Here is a 21,754-nt window from a genome sequence, read left to right on the forward strand (position 1 = left end):
CTCTCTAGCCATGGAACTTTGAGGAAGCAGTCACACCATCTCTAGCATGAGTTTTATAGCTATTTTACAGGTTCATTAGTAATACCGGAGGATAGAATGATATAGGGAGATTTCTGTAGTGATGGTAAACATTCTCAAAAAAACCATGAAAAGAAGAAAAAAGAGGTAGAAAGAGGGGTAATTAACATCAGTCTGAAGAGCATAGTTTCACTGAACTCTTGTGTAGGTGGTTCAGTCTCAGAAGTTTGACTTGTTGCACATGTTACTATCGCCAAGAGTGATGTCAGGGTGTACACACCTCTACATGACTTCAGACACTGGACAGCAAATATAGAATTTTCAGCTTGTGTTAAGTTACTTTTTACAGTGGAGTATCAGTCCTCTCCTGACTGTTAAACATTACACACATTGACGGTTCTATACTTTTTTAATAATATATATTATTGATCACATTGACTGATAAATTGTTCATATTTTCTGTAGATTTTTTTGCAATCATTTCTGGCACAGGCACTAAAAAATAATTTGTTCATTTTCCTCAGCAGCACTCTGGGGTTTGTCATCAAGGCAAATGGTCAGAAAAGATCTAGTAATACACATCACGCTTTTAACACTGCAAAGGTATAGTTATAGATTCCTGCTTGTATGCGTTTTAAAGGAAATTAGCAAGAAAATACATTGGCAAAGAAGGCTCTTAAAGTGTATGATAAAGTTATTAACGTCTGGCAGAAGGAATGGGACACAGACAATAATGAGAGAGATTATTATAGGATTCTGTTAGAGAGGAGGTGAAGGTTTTAATTCCACATTGTGTTTAATGGGTAAAGTGCATGAAATCTGTGTCAGTGGTGTAACATTGTCAAAGATGTAGAACACATTATTATGCACTGTTACTGAGTAGGCTACAGGTCTAGACTTCAGGGGAAGCAGAAGGGGATTGATAGGCAAGGCAAGGCAAGGCAGTTTTATTTATATAGCGCATTTCATACACAATGGCAATTCAATGTGCTTTACATAAAACAGAAAAACATGTAATTTGAGAAACTTAAAACATACAATTAACCCCCCCCCCCCCCCCCCATAATAAAAACAAAGTAGGTTGTATAATGCAGGCAGGATTAGGAAATACTTTTTCTTTCTGAAAGAAGACAGGCATAAGGATTACATTTTATATATCCATCTGCTGACCTACACACTCCAGTCCAATAGGTGGCGGTAATGACCTAGAAGTTGGTTGCCAACCGTCGATAAATCTAATGTAAGAAGAAAAAGGCTTGTAGACAGGAGCTCAGCTGCTACACTGTGCTACACACCGTTACATTTATGTTCAACCTTTCCCCTAACCATAATAACATAGAGTTCAGAATCAAATAAGATGCCTTTGCCTGTGCAAGTCTTTAACTTTCAGGTAAGTCTTAATTACTACAGTTTTTATCATGTCTGATCGCTGATGTATGTTCGGTACCGGTGGAGTAATGCTACACACGTTTACATGAACTTCAGTTCAGTCATGGTTAAAGATCACAATGTAAGATCACATAGACAACACTTGTTTATTTGTTGTATTATGCATATGGATCATTTACTTATCAACAAATATTCGCATTAAAACGTTGGAATTCGTTGACATTTGTTGCTAAAGGTAACTTACTGACCTCCCTTACAGTGCAACTGAACGACTGACCTGTTTATTAATATAATAACTGCTTTGTGCATTGAATTATGCCGAATTAAGAAATGACCATCTATATGTAATTGCATGTTATAAATGCATTTATGTTTGTTAATAAAGCAAAACTTAAATTTTTTAAATTTTTTTAAATGGACAGAAGGCTAACAAACTGATTTAGGGCCTCGTTGGCTAACAACATTAACTACAGCAGTAATGTTGTTACGGTGCCATAGCAACACAACTAGTAACACTGGTATCTATCAGTTACAGAGCTACTGGCTTCTTGGGTTTGTCTTCTTCATCCTAGACAACACATAACGTAGGCTGAGGAACAATTAGCATCATTGTAGCTTGTAGCTAACTATAGTTAGCATTGCCAGGCTAACTTCCTGTTATTAGCACTGCGTCATATTAGCTTCATAGCAGCTATCGTTACCTCAGGTATAGGTAACCGCGTAACTCTCACTAACTCACTGTATTTTGCCGTGTTGAATTAGGTCGTTTTAATGTCCAGGAGCTGATTCTATCTTCCCCAAATGAGCGTTATCTCAACGTCGTAAAAATGTTTTAATATATCCCTTGCTGAAAATACAACATAAACATACGGCTCCTGTCAAAACTCTAGCATGCCCAAAGCCATACAGCGAGTTTACAACAACAAAGGTTAAGAGAAATGATAGTCGTCCACGTCTCCATGTGTTGTATGGTGTCAGTCGGTATATTCACTGTGATTAGCAATGTAAACCATTTCAGATGTTATTTTAATTGCAATTACGTGAATTTATCATCAAATAATCAAAATGAATCCCTAGTAATGTGTTGTTGTTTAGTAGTTGACAGTGTGGACAGCTCCTGGTTCTGAAATGAGCCTGCTTGTTGAGGTTAATAAGGCTGAATAACTACAAACAGATCAGCCTGATGATAATGTAGCTCTGCTGGAACAATGAGCTCAACCACACATTGTTTTGTAGTTGAAGTTCACTGATTGACTCAATATTGACTAAATATATGACAGCTTTTCTCCTACAATATCATTTATTTTATTTGACTGCTAAACTCTGGACTTGATTCATTTCCTTCAGGGGTCTGTGGAACCAATGCAGATTGATGCTGACCCACAGGAGGACCAGCAGAATGCTCCAGACACCAACTACATAGTGGAGAACCCAACGCTGGTATTGACCTGTTAAACCTCTAAACACATACTAACTCAAACCCTGATGGTTGGCACAGTTTAACTGCTATGATAAGAATTATTTATGGATGTCTCAGTGGCAGATATGTAAAGTGCTGCTGGTGAGAATCAACAGTCTTCTGAGAGATTACTTTTCATTTACTACTAAAAACATTGGTAGAATTATCCTATTTGTCAGCTGAAAATATACTTCACCTTTCCTTTACCACCACCATCAATCTCAAAAGCCAGTATGCTGACCTAAGACCCTCGATGACCTAATTAGACAGAGTAGAACGTTCACTCATGTCTCACCTGTCCCTCCGTGTGTGTAGGACCTGGAGCAGTACGCCACCAGCTACAGCGGATTAATGCGTATCGAAAGACTTCAGTTCATCGCCGAGCACTGCCCTCAGCTTCGAGTGGAAGCCCTGAAGATGGCCCTCACCTTCGTTCAGAGGACTTTCAACGTTGACACTTACGAAGAGATCCACCGCAAACTCACAGAGGCCACGCGGTATTACACTGATCTCCTGGCATCGTCTTTTAGTAAAGAGTGCAGACCTGTTTTTAAAAATGGATCGTGGTGGCAAACATAGTCCAACCATGTGCTGTGTCTCCTTATACAGTCTGGTTTCTCAAGTTTTCTGAGCTTTGTCTGAGAATTACAACCTGGATCTTTATTGTGTGGCACAGCTTAAGACTGAGCAACATGAACAATAGAAATTGAGTTAGTAAAATAAAGTAGTAGACCTAATTTATACCAGCTTTATGTAAACAATTAAATCTGTAAACTGGCCACCTGGTGGAGCCACAGAGCACTACACCACATAACTGCTTTTAAACCTTTACAGATACATTCATCAGCATTTAAACCATTTTTATGTTGTTTTTTTCCACCTCCAGGGAAGTGCAGGGTGTGCCTGATACGGTCCCCGAAGGCGGGGTCGTTCCTCCTCCTCTGGACTCAGCCTGGGCCGAGTCCACCAGGAAAAAAGCTCTGCTCAAGCTGGAGAAGCTCGACACTGATCTCAAGAACTACAAGGGAAACTCCATTAAAGAGAGCATCAGGTGTGATGGCAGAAAGCATGGTGGCTGGAGATTGTTACTGTCACTGTTTTCACTAAAGAAAACTTAATTTTGTGTCTAAAATGTAATGAAATTAGTAGGTGGTAATGAGTTACAGCCATTACTAACCTACAGCCAAGATTTAGGTTAAACAGATCAAAATGGGGTTAAATATAAGAAATGTAAAGTAGTGCAGTATAATGGAATAAGACCATGGCAAAATATTTATAGCTACCAAAAAAATAACCTAACAACTAAGCCAGACAGTGTATGAAGGTTCATGGAAGATATGTTTAGTTTTGCCAGCTTGATGATTCGAATGTTTTTTCAGTGTTTTCCACCTCTTTATACTCTGCTCACCTTCCTTCATTTCTACCCTTCTTCCCCAGGAGAGGCCACGATGACTTGGGAGACCATTACCTGGACTGTGGTGACCTCAGTAACGCCCTCAAGTGCTACTCCAGAGCCAGAGATTACTGCACCAGTGCTAAACATGTCATCAACATGTGTCTGAATGTCATCAAGGTAGAGCAGGATGGAATCATAATGTCACAGTGACAGTTTAAAAACTATACAATGTGTAATATTTTAACGACTAGTGGTTAGAGTTGGGAATGTTTTATGAAACATGTATGTAGTATTAAGTAGGGGTGTGATGATACACTCAGCTGATGAGATGAGAAGATACACGATATTGGGTTCACGAGAACGACATAAGATTTGAACTATTTTTGAGAAAACTTCAATGACTGGAAAAATAGTTTTTATTTAACTGAAAGTATGAGAAAATATGCAGTATGCAGTATGCAGTATGCAAGCACTGTAAAAGATGTTCATTTTACTTTTTGCATAATTGGTCTACCATACAAATGAGGTGTGCTAGATTCCCCCTCCCCTCCTCCCTCAGGCTTTCAGTGTAGAGACCTGAGGGCACCACCCCCCCCCCCCCCCACTCCTCTCCTCATCCCCTGCATCTTCTCAGCAGGCAGAAGCTGCTAGTTCACAAACTATAACAAGTAACAAGGTTAATTGGCCCACATGGCAGCAGTATAGAAAGAAGACATGATATGCAAATGAGCGATGGAAAACCCATTGTCTTTTTTTGTTTTGTTTTTGTATTTTGTGTGTGCACCCCTTGCCCCCCCCCCCCCCCCATAAGATGGCCTTATCACCTATATGTAAATCCAGCTGAATGCTATGTCACAACACAGCATTCACCTCAACGAGAAATATTGTCACGTTTTAATATTGCAAGTTCTTACGGCACGAGATCTCATCTAACTCCTGGTATTAAGCTCATTAAACCAGAGAGAAAGTGTTTTTAAGCAGAACAGTCTCTACAGTTTGTGTCACATGACATGAAAAGCAGCAGGAGTAGAAACCAGTGACAGAGGTTTTCTATGAAGGACTGAATAATTTTCTCTGTGCCCACAGGTTAGTGTTTACCTCCAGAACTGGTCCCATGTACTGAGTTACGTCAACAAGGCAGAATCCACACCAGAGATAGCAGAGGTAAGCACCACCCATCCTCCACCCATCCACCACCCATCCTCCATCCATCCACCACCCATCCTCCATCCATCCACCACCCATCCTCCACCCACGACCCATATGTTCAGACACTCTCCTGGAAGCAGTCATAGTGATGCAGTTAGCTGTTCACATGAAAAATGACTGAAGTAGTTGTGTCATGAATAAAGAAAGAGAGCTACAGAGAGTTCAGAGTTACAGAAATGGCTGTGCACAGTCCACCCCCCTTTATCTGCAGTCAGAAAGGTGCAGGGTATACAGCCACATTTAAATATGCTGCCTATAACTTGAGTTTTACACAGAAGTTAATTTTGACTTTTTGACTCATTAGCACTGCAGCTGTCATCCGGCTAAAATGTTGAACCTTGGTCAACTGCTGTGTGGTGTTGTGGTGTTTTTGATAAACCTTTAGAAACACTAATCTGTGGTAATGTATACTGTATGTGTTAATGCAAACACAGTCCACTGCTTTAATACAGGGCTGATTTAGACATAAAACGATATAGAATAGGATAAAACTTTATTGTTCACGATGGTGGAAACTTGGCTTTGGCTCACCAATAACAGACATACAGTATACAAAAATTACATAAATATAATAGAATCCATCAAATTACATAACATTTGTTTCTTAAAATATATAAATACATAAAATATGTAAGGTATAAGAAAGTGCATAACAGTTCCTGTATGCGTATTGATCATTTGGAGGTGTTTAAAATATGAATTGCATTTGGGATGAAAGACTTCTTAGAAATATTCCTGGTTGCCAAGGGAACTCTGTAGCGCCTCCCAGAGCTCAAAAGCTCAAACTGGTCAGAAAGAGGATGAGAGATGTCAGCGACAATGCTCCTCGCTTTCTACCTCATCCTCTCAGTGAACGGCTGCTTCAAAGACACTCTTGTACACAACTTGTAATATCTTGTGGCTGACACCGAGGCTGCAGAGCCTTCTCAGAAGATAGAGTGGTTGTGAACATATTTATGAATAAGGTCATCTGAGAGTCCAGAACTGTACCAAGATACTTAGTTATTCACAATTTCAACAGACTGACCAATGATGATTAATGATCACATTTTGTTTTGTAGAGAGTTCCTTTGTTTAATCCACATTAATAACAAGCTGGCTGCTGTGACTCCAGGTTTCCACAGCTTTTACCTTGGCTAAATATGCAGCTTCACTAACAGTTAGTTTTTTCTAAGGCCATGTCGTCTGCTTATTGAACCAGTTTAAAATCATCCTCATTGATCACAAAATCATGATTAAAAAGAGAGAAAAGCACAGGGGAAAGAACACAGTGTTGTGGATATGCTCCCACTGAGGGCAGCAGGACAGAAGAATTCGACTCTTATCATTATTATTATTATTATTATTGTTATTATTAACATTGCTTAACCTTCTAAGAAGAATAGATGTCTTCATGGAATAACAAGCGGAGCTTAAATCCACAAATAAGACATAGGACATTGTTTTTAAATGGTAAATGGACTGTACTTATATAGCGCCTTTCTAGTCTGTGCGACCACTCAAAGCGCTTTACATGACATCATTCACCCTTTCACACACATTCATACACTGATGGCAGGAGCTACCACGCAGGGTGCCAACCTGCTCATCAGAGGGATCTAACCATTCATTCACATTCACACATCGTTGGCACAGCAACGGGAGCAATTTGGGGTTAAGTGTCTTGCCCAAGGACACATCGACATGTGGACTGGAGGAGCCGGGAATCGAACCACCAATCTTCCAATTGGAGGACGACCGCTCTACCTCCTGCCCCACAGCCGCCCCATTTTAGAAACGAGGTGGAGTGTGATTTCTATCCTTTTACTTACTGTTTCCTGTTTGTTGTTGTGCAGCAAAGAGGAGAGCGAGATAGCCAAAATCAAGCAGTCCTCACCAAATTAAAGTGTGCTGCAGGTAAGACAACGTTACAATCTTCCTCATCAGTCAATCCCTCATCACTGTCATCTGAAAAATGTGGTTGCTATTATACATGTGTGCTTTTAAAGTGTTGACTTGTTCATTGGTTATTCAGGCCTGGCAGAGTTGGCCTCTCGTAAATACAAACCAGCTGCCAAGTGTTTCCTGCAGGCTTCCTTTGACCACTGTGACTGTCCAGAGGTGAGCAGAGGTCATATCACTCTTTCATTACTCAATGCTTTGAACCATCACTGCTCATTTTCATCTATGTATGTTATGTATGTAGGTTTATGTGAAAATGATCACACTTTCACTTTGCATGGTCATAATGTCAACTGTGATGTGACACATTCTGATCACATTTAGTTTAATTTACTTTATTTTACAACAACAAAAAAGATAATATAGAGAGCAGTGAGAGGCAGAACACCTGAATGGGCTTATTTAAAGCCTCCACCTAAACATGAGAACAAAGCAATTACAAAATATAAATATATAGATAACAACAACAACAATAATAAAAAGAATACAAATAGAAAAATGAGAGTAAGTGTGTGTGCATGTGTGTGAGGAGGACGTTGGCCCAGGCATCTGTACATGAAAACCATGAGTGAAACAAATAAAAGAGAAAAACTGTTACAGCAGGTAAATGTTCCTTTAGCTAAACGTCTTTTATAACTTTTTAAAGATGAACAGTGTTTTCTCAGGTGGGAATAGCTATCCCATAACTAAGTACCCCTAAATCTTAATGAAAATTGACCTCTGCAAGTAAAAACTTTGGGAAGATGAAGATCTGATGATGATGAGTTGGACATGAATGAACCTTTCCTACAGGACTTTTGCTGTTGTGTGCACACAGAGCTCATGATGCCAGGGCCTGATTTACACACACTAGAGAGGAATAACTTCAAACTAGCTTAGACTCCATGTCCACAGGGTCATGTGTGTGATAACTTACCAGGAGCCAGAAGGGCTCTGCAGGCCCAGACTGTAATAAACACAGAAAATGCACTTATTTCTTATAATAGATATAAATAGGTCATATTAATAAATAATAACAAGTGTTCCCATTTGTTCACTACCAGCAACATTAAGGTGTATACCATTATTATCATAAAAGGTATGATGTGACTTTGTTTCAAGATCTAGTTTAACTAAGTTTGTATTATCAGATCTCTTCCAGCCTTCAGTAGTAATGAATAAAAAGTCAACACACAGGATAGTTCATAAAGTCATCCTGTGTGTGTGTGTGTGTGTGTGTGTGTGTGTGTGTGTGTGTGTGTGTGTGTGTGTGTGTGTGTGTGTGTGTGTGTGTGTGTGTGTGTGTGTGTGTGTGTGTGTGTGTGTGTGTGTAGCTCCTGTCACCCAGTAATGTAGCAGTGTATGGAGGCTTGTGTGCTTTGGCCACATTTGACAGACAGGAGCTCCAACGTAACGTCATCTCCAGCAGGTAAGAGGCAGCAGGACATATAAACTCATCTTTGTATGTTTAATCATAGAAATGTGTCACATGCTCATCTTTTTTCCTTTTTTTTCTGTCCTCAGCTCCTTTAAGTTATTCCTGGAGTTGGAACCTCAGATCCGTGACATCATCTTCAAGTTCTATGAGTCAAAGTATGCGTCTTGCCTCAAACTGCTGGATGAAATGAAGGTGAGCACAGTGAAGTGGTGATGAAATAACTGTGCAGAGGTCATGTGAGCAGACACATCATGTGGCCATTGTGAGTGACTGTGTTGTGTTCTGCAGGATAACCTTCTGTTGGACATGTACCTGGCCCCACACGTCAAGACACTGTACAGCCAGATCAGGAACAGAGCTCTCATCCAGGTGATCCACAGTCTGCACACAGCTCTAAACTAGTACTGATTGAACCCTCACATACTGTTCACATTGTGACTCATCATCTGGTCTCTACACCAGTTCATCATCATCATCAACATCAGTCATTAATAAATGTTTGATTAATCCTTCCTTGGAAAAAAAGACATTCACAATCACTGTTTTATGGTTTTTTGAGTTTTTTTCATAAACACAGGTCAAATTTGTACATTTGCATATATAAAAATCTATCAGCTGCACAAAAAAACCAAAATGATACATTTTATTTCTATTTTGTATATTGTTGGTCACATTAGGAAACACACAGTTTAAAAGAAATGTGAACTGGATGTTTTTAAAGCTCTCCAATTTGATGGTGAACAGTATGTAAGGGTTAAAACTGTAAAGCTTTGCCAAGCTTTCAGATTTTTAGATTTGGTGTGAAAGTTTAGAATTTGACTGGATTTGTTGGGTTCACTATCAACTTTTTGTTATCTTTTTAACCTCCAGTCTTTCCTTTTTTTCCCACAAAATTTAACTTCATTTTAAAACACGCCCCCCTCCCCCCACTAGTCCAGTACAACATTGTAGGTATCTTACACACCAATCTATTATCTGTAATGTGGAATGAAACCTTTCTGATAAAAACTCTGATCTAGAATGAAGTATTTCATTTCAGAAAAGCTCATGATCATGACTACAATTAGTAATGTGAGCATTATTAAATGATGAGCAGCTAACTGAAGTACAGCTCTTGTATGTCTTCACCAGTATTTCTGTAATCAGGGTAGATTTAGAGAAACCTCCATATGATTGACAGCTTTATATCAGTGTTAGTGTTTTACAATGAAGGAGCCATACATCCTACACACACACATCCTACACACACACACACTATCCAGAATCAGTGTATTATTAATATTATTATTATTATTATTAGCATCAGTAGCATATCTCAGGTTGTTCCAGTATTTGCATGTGTTATTATAACTTATTTGCAGCATTTAGAAGATATTTAGTGTACATTTGCTTATGCTTGATCTATTGTGCAGTGAGTTTATCTGCAGTTCTTGAAAGGTTTTTAAAAGCATTCAGATTTTGACCCCTGCCCTCCGCCAAAAAAAAAAAAAAAAAGATGTTGAGTATGTTCTCCTGCCTGCTGTACCCTGTAACGTTAGTTCTAAATGTTTTTACACATCTATACTCTATTGCCACAGTGGTTTGTTCTGCAGGAAGCTGTTTAATCCATTTTCCACCCACCACTGTCTGCTGCTCCTTCAGGTCCATGTAACCTTTCAATATCACCTGAATCATCAGAAAAGAGAACGACTGGCTCTCCATCATACTTTACTACTTTATGCTTCAGTATTTCCACAGTGATTGTGATGATTGGTGCAGTTTTATTCCACTCTGACAGCAGCGTCACTCTCTGGAACAAAGTGTTTGGGTGGAAAATGTTACATCATTTGTTCATAAAACAATATTTAATGATGAATTATTAATAATGAATTCATAACTAATGTCTAATAGTAAGTGTGTGTGTGTGTGTGTGTGTGTGTGTGTGTGTGTGTGTGTGTGTGTGTAGTATTTCAGCCCCTACGTGTCAGCAGACATGACTAAGATGGCTCAGGCCTTCAACACCACAGTAGCAGCTTTGGAAGATGAGCTCACACAGCTCATACTGGAGGGACTCATCAACGCACGCATCGACTCCCACAGCAAGGTGACACACACACACACGCACAGAGGACAAAGTGTGTTAAATTTGTCATTTAGGATCACTACAAACTGTGTGTGTGTACATGTTTGATGCTAGATTCTGTATGCGAGGGACGTGGATCAGAGGAGCACCACATTTGAGAAGTCTCTGCATATGGGCAAAGAGTTCCAGAGACGAGCCAAAGCCATGATCCTCAGAGCTGCTGTACTACGCAACCAGATCCATGTCAAGGTAAAAAAAACCAGTCATGACAGCTTCTACTGACTGTTCATCCTAGAAACAGTGTTTAGTGTGCGAGTATTGTTCCATATATTACATCTGTAGCACACAGAGGTCAACATCAACTCTGATCCTCATCCTCACTGTGACTGATATGAAATGCACACACCTCTGTCTTAAACTGTACTATGTAAATACTGCACTCACATTTATTACATGTACTGTATGAGATATTCATTTAAATGTGATCAACACAATACCATTATTAGGAAACCTTAATTCCAACATGGTCAGACATGATGTCATACAGGCCAGTTCTTCGCTGGTATAACCTGACTCATGTTTGATTTTCAGAAGCTTTACTCAAAAACTAGGATACAGTTTGTGATGTTGTATGTGCTCTTATTGCTGTTTAAAAAAACTTCTACCAATGTATGCCATGAGTTACCACAACACAAAATGTTGATCTAAGTCACAAACTGTCTGTTTGGACATGTCATGCTTTGGCAAATATTGAAGAAATGTCTTGAATTTGTGTTAATTATTGTGATTGCAATAAAACAACACATAAAATAATAACAATAGACATTCTGTAAAAGTAAGTTAAAATGACATTTATTAAGAACCTATTCAGCTGTAGTTTAAAACATGTTCAGAGCTAACATCTCTTATAGCAGTAGAGGTAAAGTAAGGTAAACTTTATTGGTCTGCCTAGAGGGAAATTCAAAAATGACAAACAGTATCTGCATAATGGTGAAGTGAAAAATACAATTATATATATATATATATATATATATATATACAATATACATACATTCCTTATCCTACATACAAGTGTGTAATGTTCCTGGGATTAAACAGTAAGGACAGCCTCAGTCTTATTAGTGGGAGTGGGAGTGGGAGGTACTGGGAGCTGTGGAGTTTGAAAGACATGGGTGTTTACCAGGCACAGATGTATTATGGAAGGTGTAGGATCCATCCAGATGTTTTAGGAGCTTGACCCATATTAGAGAGAGTTGACCCTGTTTGACCATCTGACACGTCTAACCTTAAAAATCTCACTCATACACCCTTTTTAAGACAAAATAATCTGTTTTGAATAATATTTTGTGTCTAATTTAATTTAGGTTTTCCACAAAAAAGTTAATTACCGTATTAAAAATATTTAAAATGATTCTTGATGTGTATAATCATGAGCACCTTCAATCTAACAAACTATAAATATTCAGTTCTCTGCTGGTTACATTAAGTTGTCTTGTTCCAGTGAGTTGAACTACTGCAGCGTGTTCATAATGACAGTGTGTAGTTCATCACTACATGTATGCTGCTGCAACTATTAACAAATGTGTGTTAACCACATCTCACAGAGTTCAGCAGCAGATGTTTGCTCAACTTTTCTCTAAAACTACTAATTATTATGTTGATGGAAACTTGGTGCACCCCCCCAGTCTCCACCCAGAGAGGGCAGCCAAGGCGAACTGACACCAGCCAACAGCCAGACCAGGATGAGCACCAACATGTGAGTCTGCAGGTCGACTCTGCTGACAGCAGCCTCAGACTGGAGGAGAGGAATCACCCAGTCATTCATCAACACCACATCAACGTCACCAACCCCCACCCCATCCACCCCATCCACCCCCCCCCCACCTCCTGTTTCTTCTTTGTTTGCTGGAGACAGAAATGACACACAATGTAAAGACTGGAATGATGTGTTATCCCTGTTAGATGTCATGGGGGGGTGGGAGGGGGGCTTTTGTTAGTGTGATGTGGAGAATTGGACAAGAAGAAAATGTGTTCAGCACTTCAGCTGTAAGTTACTTGTAGGAGATGCACTTTGTTCTGCTTGCATACAATGGAGGCCTCATTAATAGAAACAAGGTTTTAAAATAAAAACACCTTCCAAAACATACCACTGCTGCTTGTTTTTATATGATATATGCAACTAGTAGCTGGACGTTACTGAGTCAACACAAAGGAGGGATCAGCTGATGTGTGTCTGTATATGTGTATGTAAAGGACAGGCTTATGTGTCTTCAAGTCAAAACAGTACTCACATGTACATTTCAAGAGTTACTACTTTGTTACAGTTTCTCCTCTTCGTACTGCCAGTGAAGACATTCTTCTCAGTGGGTGTGCAATGAAGGAGGAGGGGGTCAACATACAGTTCTGTTAGTGCAAAACTGACTTCTTAAGACTTCAGCAGTCTGATTTTGTCAAGTTCACTTACAGGCAGGTTTTTATTTACAAAATTTCCAGTGTGGGGTGGGGTGGGGTGTGGTGTGGTGGGGTGTGGTGGGGTGGTAGGTAGTAAAACAGAGGATTCATTTTTGGTTTATCAAAAGAAAAGTTCCACTAAAGCAGTAGTCTCCAGCCCTGTTACCCAGCAGCTGAAGCTTATCAAAGGGTTTGATGAGTTAATTAGAATCAAGTGTGTTGGAGTAGATACATATAACATATATAACATACAGGGCAGTAGATCTCCAGCAGCAGGGTTGGAGATCACTGATCTTTGCAGATTTTGTCTGTGGTCACTTTCACTGTTCATGTAGGGAGATCTCTTCAGTCAGTATGAGGAACAATAAAAGCAGGTCTTAAAATGTGCACAAGGACACATGAGTTCAGTTTAAATACAGACTAGGGAAAAGAAAGACCCTATCCTTTTAAACATGTTGCTAGGAAACAAACATGTTATCTCTTGACTGCACTGCTGTGTCATCAGATCAGAAACTAGACCCAGCTGCTGAGTCATGTAGACATCACATACAGGTAACCTGCTGCTCACCTGCTCTACATTAAGTAGCTTGACTGAAATGGCTGAACATCTGTTTGTGATGGACAGCTCAACATCTGCCCTCAAACACATTAGACTATTAGTATTTTTGCCTCTTCCCCTTTTATTACATTTGCCATGAATATATTATAAGATACTATTATAGTTCATCTGTATGTATGCATCATTCACTTGTTGGTGAAATGACTTGAGCACAAGAGTGTTTATTCATCATCACGTTTGCCATTCGTTTTATTTAGTTTTGTCAAATACAGGAATTTCATGTACAGAAGAGGAACTGGGAACTAGAGAATGAAGTAACTGTACAATATTTACACATCAAAACAACAAAATTGCTCTGCAAGAATATCCTCAGAGAGGTCAAATCATGGGAAATATCAATCAACAACAAACAGATAAAAATGACTAACATTAAACACAGACATTTATGCTTTTGAATCATTTCATGTCACACTTCCTTTAAGAAAGTCGTGCTTTATTTTTTTGTTCTTTGTCTTAACAGGCATTAAATCCTCTCTCTCATTGTCTTTTGAAGAACAAACAGAAAGAACACAGCTTATTTTAAATACATTACCCCTGAATCTCAACCGCTTTCAAACTGAGGCAGGTAGAACCAAGAGACTATCACATAGTCCCTTTAAACCATATCTCTGTTTCACTCAACTCTACTTTTACCACTGTTGGTATGAGAGAAGCAAAAAATTGCAAATGGGCCATTTTTATGTATACCCCTTGGAAACATATTTCAAAAAAATAATAACAGCCAACAATCCCATCGTATGACGGTCATTTTTAAAAATGTCCTTGTATAAATTATACAAACCATATAGTTATCAATACATTACTTAGACAGCGCATGTGTGTGTGTGTGTGTGTGCGTGTGTGTGCGTGTGTGTGCGTGTGAATACTTTGTAGCTCTTCACAAAAATCTTTTGTAGTGCTGACCAAATGATCTCATGGTCCCTGTCTTTGACCTTTGGGGAAAACCCTTCACATTCACAAAGTTCACTACTCTCCAGCTTTCAATGTGTTTTTTTTTTTAAATCAAGAGGTACTTTAAGATGGACTCAATAATAAACAAATACTTTAAAAATGAAACCTCCCACACAAACAGAGCATTGTTTCTCACTGGAACCGTGGCACTACTAGCACCTGTTCCTGTTCCTGTAGTGGGATTCTTTTTTTTTTTCACAACTCAGAAACCTCCACCTATGTAATACTTGAGGAGGATGTGTGAGTCTGGTGGCTGGGCGGGGGAGGGGGGGCTGTGGTCCTCTTTCAAGCCTTGGCACTGAGGCTAAGTAGCTCCATAAAGGAGTTAAAGAGGCTTTCCAGCCAGCCTTGGTTGGCCATGCACTGTTGCACCACCTCCTCCTGGCCAGGGTCCTCCGCCGCCTGCTCAATACTGTCCGTCTGGTTAGAAAACAGTCAGTCAGTTACATACAGAACAATGTTCACAATGCATCTTTACACAACACTAAACCAGGAGAGCAGAGGATACAACCTGTAACTACTGCCTTATAACTGCAGGGGCATATTTCTGTTATATTTTCATGTCTTAGGTCAAATAGGACATGATATTGTGGATAGTAGCTGTTTTTTCTCCAACAATGAAAAAATACACTCTCTCTGCTCTCTGAAACATCCATCAAGGTTTAATCACATTTATTGATCAGTCAGGTTGACTATTGATACTTTCTCAGATCTGTGGTTCAAAATTTGGTATAGACACTTTTTATGAGATTTTTAGACAGTCAGTTTTGACCTGGCTAAGAACATAGTGTAGAACATGAACAGTATGTATGGGTTAAGGGTTGAGATTGAATGGATGTTTTTTTTTTTTGCACTGTACAGTGTAGTTGTAAGGTTAGAGGGAATAGTGACAAAGATACATTTTCTATTACCGTATTCTTATATAAGACATAAAAACATGGGGGTCGATTTATATATTTGTGGACTAGTAATGTATATGTTCACAACACCAGTGTAACCCCAGCTCCTGCAGACATTGTTACATTATGGCTTGCTTGTTAGTGTCTGCCCATTTTAACCTGCAGGAGTTTCTGAAGGATAGTCTAATGCATGTTAATGCCACTGAGGAAAAACACTGATGATGACTGGAAACCCTGAGAAAATAGGAAAATGACTCATTTTGATCGCTCCCAAGAGGCTGACAGAAGAGTGTGTAAGTATGTGACTGATAAAGAGGAAAGATTTCAAGGATGAGGACTTTCCTCTCCTCTCCTTTGATTAATAGTGTTTGAGCGGAAACCTTCCCAACAGTACAAGTATGAAAGTGTGTTCATCTGCAAAAGGTGTTTTTCAAAAAACAGCTGTTGAAAAAGGGGGAGTCATCTCTTATCATGTCTAATTTCTAGAACGGCAGCTTTTAAGTAACACAGTGAACTTTGAGAAGACAAGTAAGAGACACACCTCGACATCCCCATACATCCAGCACATATAGAGGTCAGCCTACTTGCTTGGGTCAGGTGATGTGGTAGGTCATTTACTGGATGCCTGGCCTTGTCATTGTGAGTATTCAGCTATCTAGCAGAGCATCATCTCCCAACTGGGTAACTTAAACATGATTATTGACTTCAGTATGATACCAAGACAGGTATGACCCAAAAAACTTATTGTTCTAAAAAGCTTAATAGATTTTAGCATTAAAGATTAGTAGACATCCTTACCTCCTTCTTGCAATGCAGGAAGGTGTGATACTTGTAGTGGTGAAGGGAATGATACAGACTGTAGATCCGACAAGTTTCAATAGAGAGCTTCAGATCCTGCAAAGGGTTGACATAGAAAAGATTTAGGACATTTTTACAATATTTTCTAGCAGGAGGTATGGAATGGTGTGTCTCTAAAGACCAGTACAGCAAGCTAAGGTGAGCCTTTTTTTGGCAGGTGTTTCACACTCTTTCTTGACTATCCGATAGCTCTGGATGAATATTAGGCTAAGTGCACAAATTGTTGGCTTGCGAACTGTGGCCCATTATCATTCTGTAGAAGATGTTGAATGCTTTGAGGGAAGCGCTGACATCCTATGATTTGAAGACTGTGTGTTCTGACAGTCTAGCCGTGTAAAGGAGTCCTGCTGGGATACCTCTAGGGGTCCCCATTGATTCCACAATGTTGTCCTGGTCTTAAACCTGCAATAACTGGTTTTGGCCACTTGAGGGCAGTGGACACAGGTTGTTATGGTGATATATAATTTGTTAGTAGTTCAGTCAGGCCACAAACTTGGCTTGTTAACAGGAGAACTCTACAGGTCACTTTTCAGTTGGGGTGTAGTTCTCTTCATCCACTCTTTACACCTGCTGCCCTGAGGAGCCCTTTAGACCTGCCCTCCATCTCTCTATCCTCCTCCTCCTCACAAGATGTTGGGTCCTTCACTCATCTTTTATGTTGTAAATGCTTAATAGAGTCAAACTGAGATATTAGCCTGTGGTCTTTATATGGACACAGGTGTCTGCAGTCATTTATAATCCTCTTCCCTCCAACATATGGCCACTTGTTATCACATGTGCTAATGAGGACCATGAGATGTGACTGAAAGCTCAGAAAGCTTCTAAGAGGAGCTTGTATATAATATATATATATTATACACTGTTCCCAAAGGTCAAGAATAAACTGCTATGTTCAGAACTTCTTGTCTCTATTACTGACCAATAGTCTTTAAGGACTCTTCTCTGCTTCTCTTCTAATGTCAGCTCTTCTCTTAACAGTGGAGGTCATGTTGAGCTGGTGAGAAAATACATTCCCTAGTATCTCCATCAACATAGAAACTGCTACCCTGCATTGAATATTTATAGGACTCCCTTCAACTGGTGCTTTGACTAATGATTGCATGGCTTTGCATAGGGTGAGGGACATGTAGTAGACAATGATAGAAAGTAACTAAGTACATTTACTCAAGTACTGTACTTCAGTACACATTTGAGGAACTTAACTTGAGTATTTTCCATTTGATGCTACTATTTTCTACTTCACTACACTTCAGAGGGAAATATTGTACTTTCTACTCCACTACATTTATTTTCTACTGGTTAGTTTTCACTTTAAGATTTTACATTAAATTATATATTTTATATATACTGTTATTTGAATGGTATGCTCTTTTTTTACATTTGTTATGCACATTGAGCTGCATTTGTGTGTGAAACTTGCTATATAAACTAAATGTATAATGATTATTCTAACATATGATACACTTACATCATATAAGTAGTACAGTCTCGACTTGCTCAATGTGAAAAGTGCCTTGAGATAACATTTGTTGTAATTTGGCGTAATATAAATAAATAAAACTTGAATAATAATAATATGAATTCAATTAATAAAACATGGAATCAGATTATATTATATGATGCAGTACTATTACAATCAATCTACCCAAGTATCTAAAATTGGCTCCACATTGATGAACTACAACATATAAATGCTCTTACATGTATTCGTTGGTGTTAATGTACTATATTAATATACAGTAAAGGAAGACAGTCTGCATGATCAGTACTTTTACGTGTACATTTGCATTTTTACTTGTAGTGGAGTATTTTTAGACTACTCAATACTTCTTCCACCACTGGATACTTCAGTCTTAATTTGTGCAGTATGATAATTGATGAATGGCATTCATCCATCTTTTGTCAACCAATAAGCAGTTACCCACAACACAAGCACAACACCAGTAAGTGTGATGATATAGTCATGTGATTTCTTACCTGTTGCTTAGGAATACTCCGCTTAACCCGGTTCAGAGTTTTGCGGTTGTAACCTTCCCCACCAAGGTGTATTTTGACAGCTCCAGTTTCCAGCGGGTCTGCTGTCATTTTGGGGAATATGTGTAAAGCCTCCTACAGACAGGACAACACAATGCAATCAAAGATATGAGATACAGCTCAGACTATATCTGGTGTTCATCAGCAGACTGTCAGTTGTAAAAGACACTGGATTAGAGAAGTTCTTCTTAAACAAACTAGAAGAATATGAAGGTTTACCTGGTGCTGAGCACTCATGTTGATCCTCCTCAACAACCTCTTCTTCTGTTCACTGAGCAGGCTATCAATCTTCCTCATAGGTGGGAGGTACAACTCATCTGAGGAATTAAAGTAGCACAACATTCATTTTCATTTCAATCTTACATTTTAACCACTGTCACTGCTTATTATTGTGAGGAGGTTAATAAGAGGAAGTAGGTTAAGTGCTTTCAGTGGTGGTTTTGCATACAACAGAGTTGGCCTGGTACAAAATGTTCATCACATTAAAGGATAAGGTTTTTCTTACTGTAATGATTCCTCCTGTTCATACTGACCATTAGAAGATCTCTTCATAATACTCTAACAATGGAAGTGATGGAGGACTAAATCCACAGTCCTCCTTCTGTGTAAACATGGATTTAAAAGTAGATGTGAAGCTAATATGAAGCTTCAGAGTCCAAATGAATCAAATCTTCATCTTCTATGTTTCAACGTTACAGTGTTTTTAGTGTCAAAGTCTTTTTGTTACTATACTTCCACCACAGAGAAACAGGAAACACTAAGAGGGAATTTGATGCTAAAAAGACTTTAAATGTGTCAGATATCACTTGATATGAATAACTCACACTGATGAAGACTCATAGAAGCTGATCATCTACTTTGAAATGAGTGTGTGGACACACTGTGGATTTAGTCCTCCATCACTTCCATTGAAAGCACATTTGAAGGAGATCTTTTAATATTCAGTATGAACAGGAGGAATGATTACAGAGAGGACAAACTCTTTACTGTTCATATGAACACCTGACTGATGGTTTAACACACATTTGAAAACTATCCTTTAATAATACCAAAAGTGCAATAAATGCATGTTGCCTGCACTCTTCATCTAACCAGTTCTCTCCATCTTACCCTCACTCAAGATACTTGAAGTACTTCACATGAGGCAAAGGCATTACTGTACAGCAGACTACTCATACAACAGCATGTGACATACTGTAGAAACTCCTCCGACACTCACTGTACATTACAAGCAACCTGCAGTGATTCTCTTTCTGATTGAAGAACTCAAAATGTAGGAGAATACGTCACAATTAATGGAAAAATGAGTGATTGTGATGCAAAGAAAATACAGTCAACAATCCAAAACTCGACTCTACTCGCTAAATATGAGCTTTGCAAAAACACTTGTACAGTCCTGTAAAACAGCGAAAAGGTCATTCAGTCTCTGGACAAGTTACTTCACTCAACTCATCCACACGTTTACTGAAGTCTTTCCATCTGAGTTCTCACCATCAGTGTCTTCCAGCGCTTGGATCATATCAGGGTCGAGTGCTGTGCTGACCAACATTTCCACGTAGCTCCTGAACATCTCCCTCATGGCTCGGCTGTTAACTCCACCACGCACAGGCCCTGAAACACACACACACACACACACACACACACACACACACACACACACACACACACACGAGTCACACTGAGAGCCGCAGACACAGGCTGAGGGATATACACACACACACACACACACACACACACACACACACACACACACACACACACACACACACAAACACAAACCTTCGTCATCACTGGGTGGAGAGGAGTCAGACTCAGAGGAAGAGGATGGTACTTCCTTCAGCCATTTCTTCCTCTTCTTAGGAGGAGGCTCAGCTTTGTCCTGTGAAGTCTTGGCTTTAGACTGACGCTGCATCTTCTCTCCTCCTCTCTTCTCATCCTTCAACCTCACACACTCCACCACTCCGACTCTCCTCTCTCGTTCCTCCCTTTCTCTCTTCTCTTTCTCCAGCTCCCTTTGCTTCTCCCTCTCTATCGCATCCTTTTCCTTATGTTCCCTCTCTTTCTCTTTTTCCCTCTCCTTCTGCTCTCTCTCCCTCTCCCTAAACTCCTGCTTCTCCTTTTCTCTCCTCTCCTTTTCTCTCTTTTCCCTCTCTTTTTCTCGTCGCTCCCTCTCTTGTTTCTCATTCTCTTTTTGTTCTCTCTCCTGTCTCTCCCTTTCACATTGCTCCCTCTCCTTCTTTTCCTTTTCTTTCCGGGCTCTCTCCTGTTTTTCTCTCTCTTTCCGCTCCCTCTCCTGTTTCTCCCTCTCTTTTTGCTCCCTCTCTTTCCTCTCCCTCTCCTTTTGCTCCCTCTCCCTCTCCTGTTTCTCCCTTTCTTTTCGTTCTCTCTCCTGTCTCTCCAACTCTTTCCTCTCCCTTTCCTGTCTCTCCTTTTCTTTCCGCTCCCTGTCCTGTTTCTCCTTCTCTCTCTGCTCCCTGATCTTCTTCTCCCTCTCTTTCAGCTCCCTCTCTTTCTCATACTCCTTTGCGTCCCTGTCCTTTTGCTCCTTCTCTTTCCTCTCCCTCTCTTTCTGCTCCTTCTCCCTTCTTTCCCCTTCTCTCTCCCGTTCCATTTTTTTCTCATTTTCTCTGCGCTCCCTCTCCCTTTGCTCTCTGTCCTCTTTTTCCCTCTCCGTCTTCTCTTTCTCTCTCCTCTCCCTTTCTTTTTGCTCCCTCTCCTGTTTCTCCTTCTCTTTTTGCTCCCTCTCCTGTTTATCCTTCTCTTTTTGCTCTCTCTCCTCTTTCTCTCTCCTCTCTCTCTCCTTATGCTCCTTTTCAACTTTGTCCCTGTGTTCTCTATCTCTTTGTTCTTTCTCTCTCTCTCTCTGCTCCTTCAGCTCTCTCTCTTTCTGTCTCTCCTTGTCTCTGTCGTCTCTCTCCACTCGAGGTGGGGTTTGATTGTGGATGGTGGGCAGCTGTTTAGGTAGAGACTGCCGCCTGTCAATCAATAAGACACACAGTTAATAAAGCTCCCATGTTAAACTCTATGAAGCTAGTTTCTTATTGGATATGA

General features: G+C 39.7%; 2 protein-coding genes across 2 annotated transcripts in view; one reads left to right on the plus strand and one right to left on the minus strand.

The window, feature by feature from the left end:
* The first annotated feature begins 1,271 nt into the window (after window positions 1-1,271).
* Window positions 1,272-12,751, plus strand: gps1 (G protein pathway suppressor 1). Its single transcript, XM_053337696.1, has 14 exons — window positions 1,272-1,408; window positions 2,755-2,847; window positions 3,182-3,363; window positions 3,753-3,917; window positions 4,304-4,439; window positions 5,349-5,426; window positions 7,307-7,367; window positions 7,486-7,571; window positions 8,726-8,820; window positions 8,916-9,021; window positions 9,118-9,198; window positions 10,775-10,912; window positions 11,006-11,140; window positions 12,577-12,751. The coding sequence occupies exons 1-14, from the start codon at window positions 1,376-1,378 to the stop codon at window positions 12,649-12,651; spliced, it is 1,464 nt and encodes a 487-aa protein (XP_053193671.1). The 5' UTR covers window positions 1,272-1,375; the 3' UTR covers window positions 12,652-12,751.
* Window positions 12,752-15,197: 2,446 nt separating this feature from the next.
* prr12b (proline rich 12b) overlaps window positions 15,198-21,754 on the minus strand; it is a 34,529-nt gene continuing 27,972 nt past the window's right edge. Inside the window, exons 11-18 of the mRNA XM_053337681.1 lie at window positions 21,335-21,678; window positions 20,815-21,076; window positions 20,483-20,688; window positions 20,195-20,314; window positions 18,923-19,020; window positions 18,647-18,778; window positions 16,610-16,705; window positions 15,198-15,332 (exon numbers count right to left, since the gene is read on the minus strand). Coding sequence (XP_053193656.1) covers window positions 15,198-15,332; window positions 16,610-16,705; window positions 18,647-18,778; window positions 18,923-19,020; window positions 20,195-20,314; window positions 20,483-20,688; window positions 20,815-21,076; window positions 21,335-21,678 — 1,393 coding nt within the window. The remainder of the gene's footprint in view (window positions 15,333-16,609; window positions 16,706-18,646; window positions 18,779-18,922; window positions 19,021-20,194; window positions 20,315-20,482; window positions 20,689-20,814; window positions 21,077-21,334; window positions 21,679-21,754) is intronic.

Source organism: Scomber japonicus, chromosome 18 (genome assembly GCF_027409825.1).
Source record: "Scomber japonicus isolate fScoJap1 chromosome 18, fScoJap1.pri, whole genome shotgun sequence".
NCBI lineage: Eukaryota > Metazoa > Chordata > Actinopteri > Scombriformes > Scombridae > Scomber > Scomber japonicus.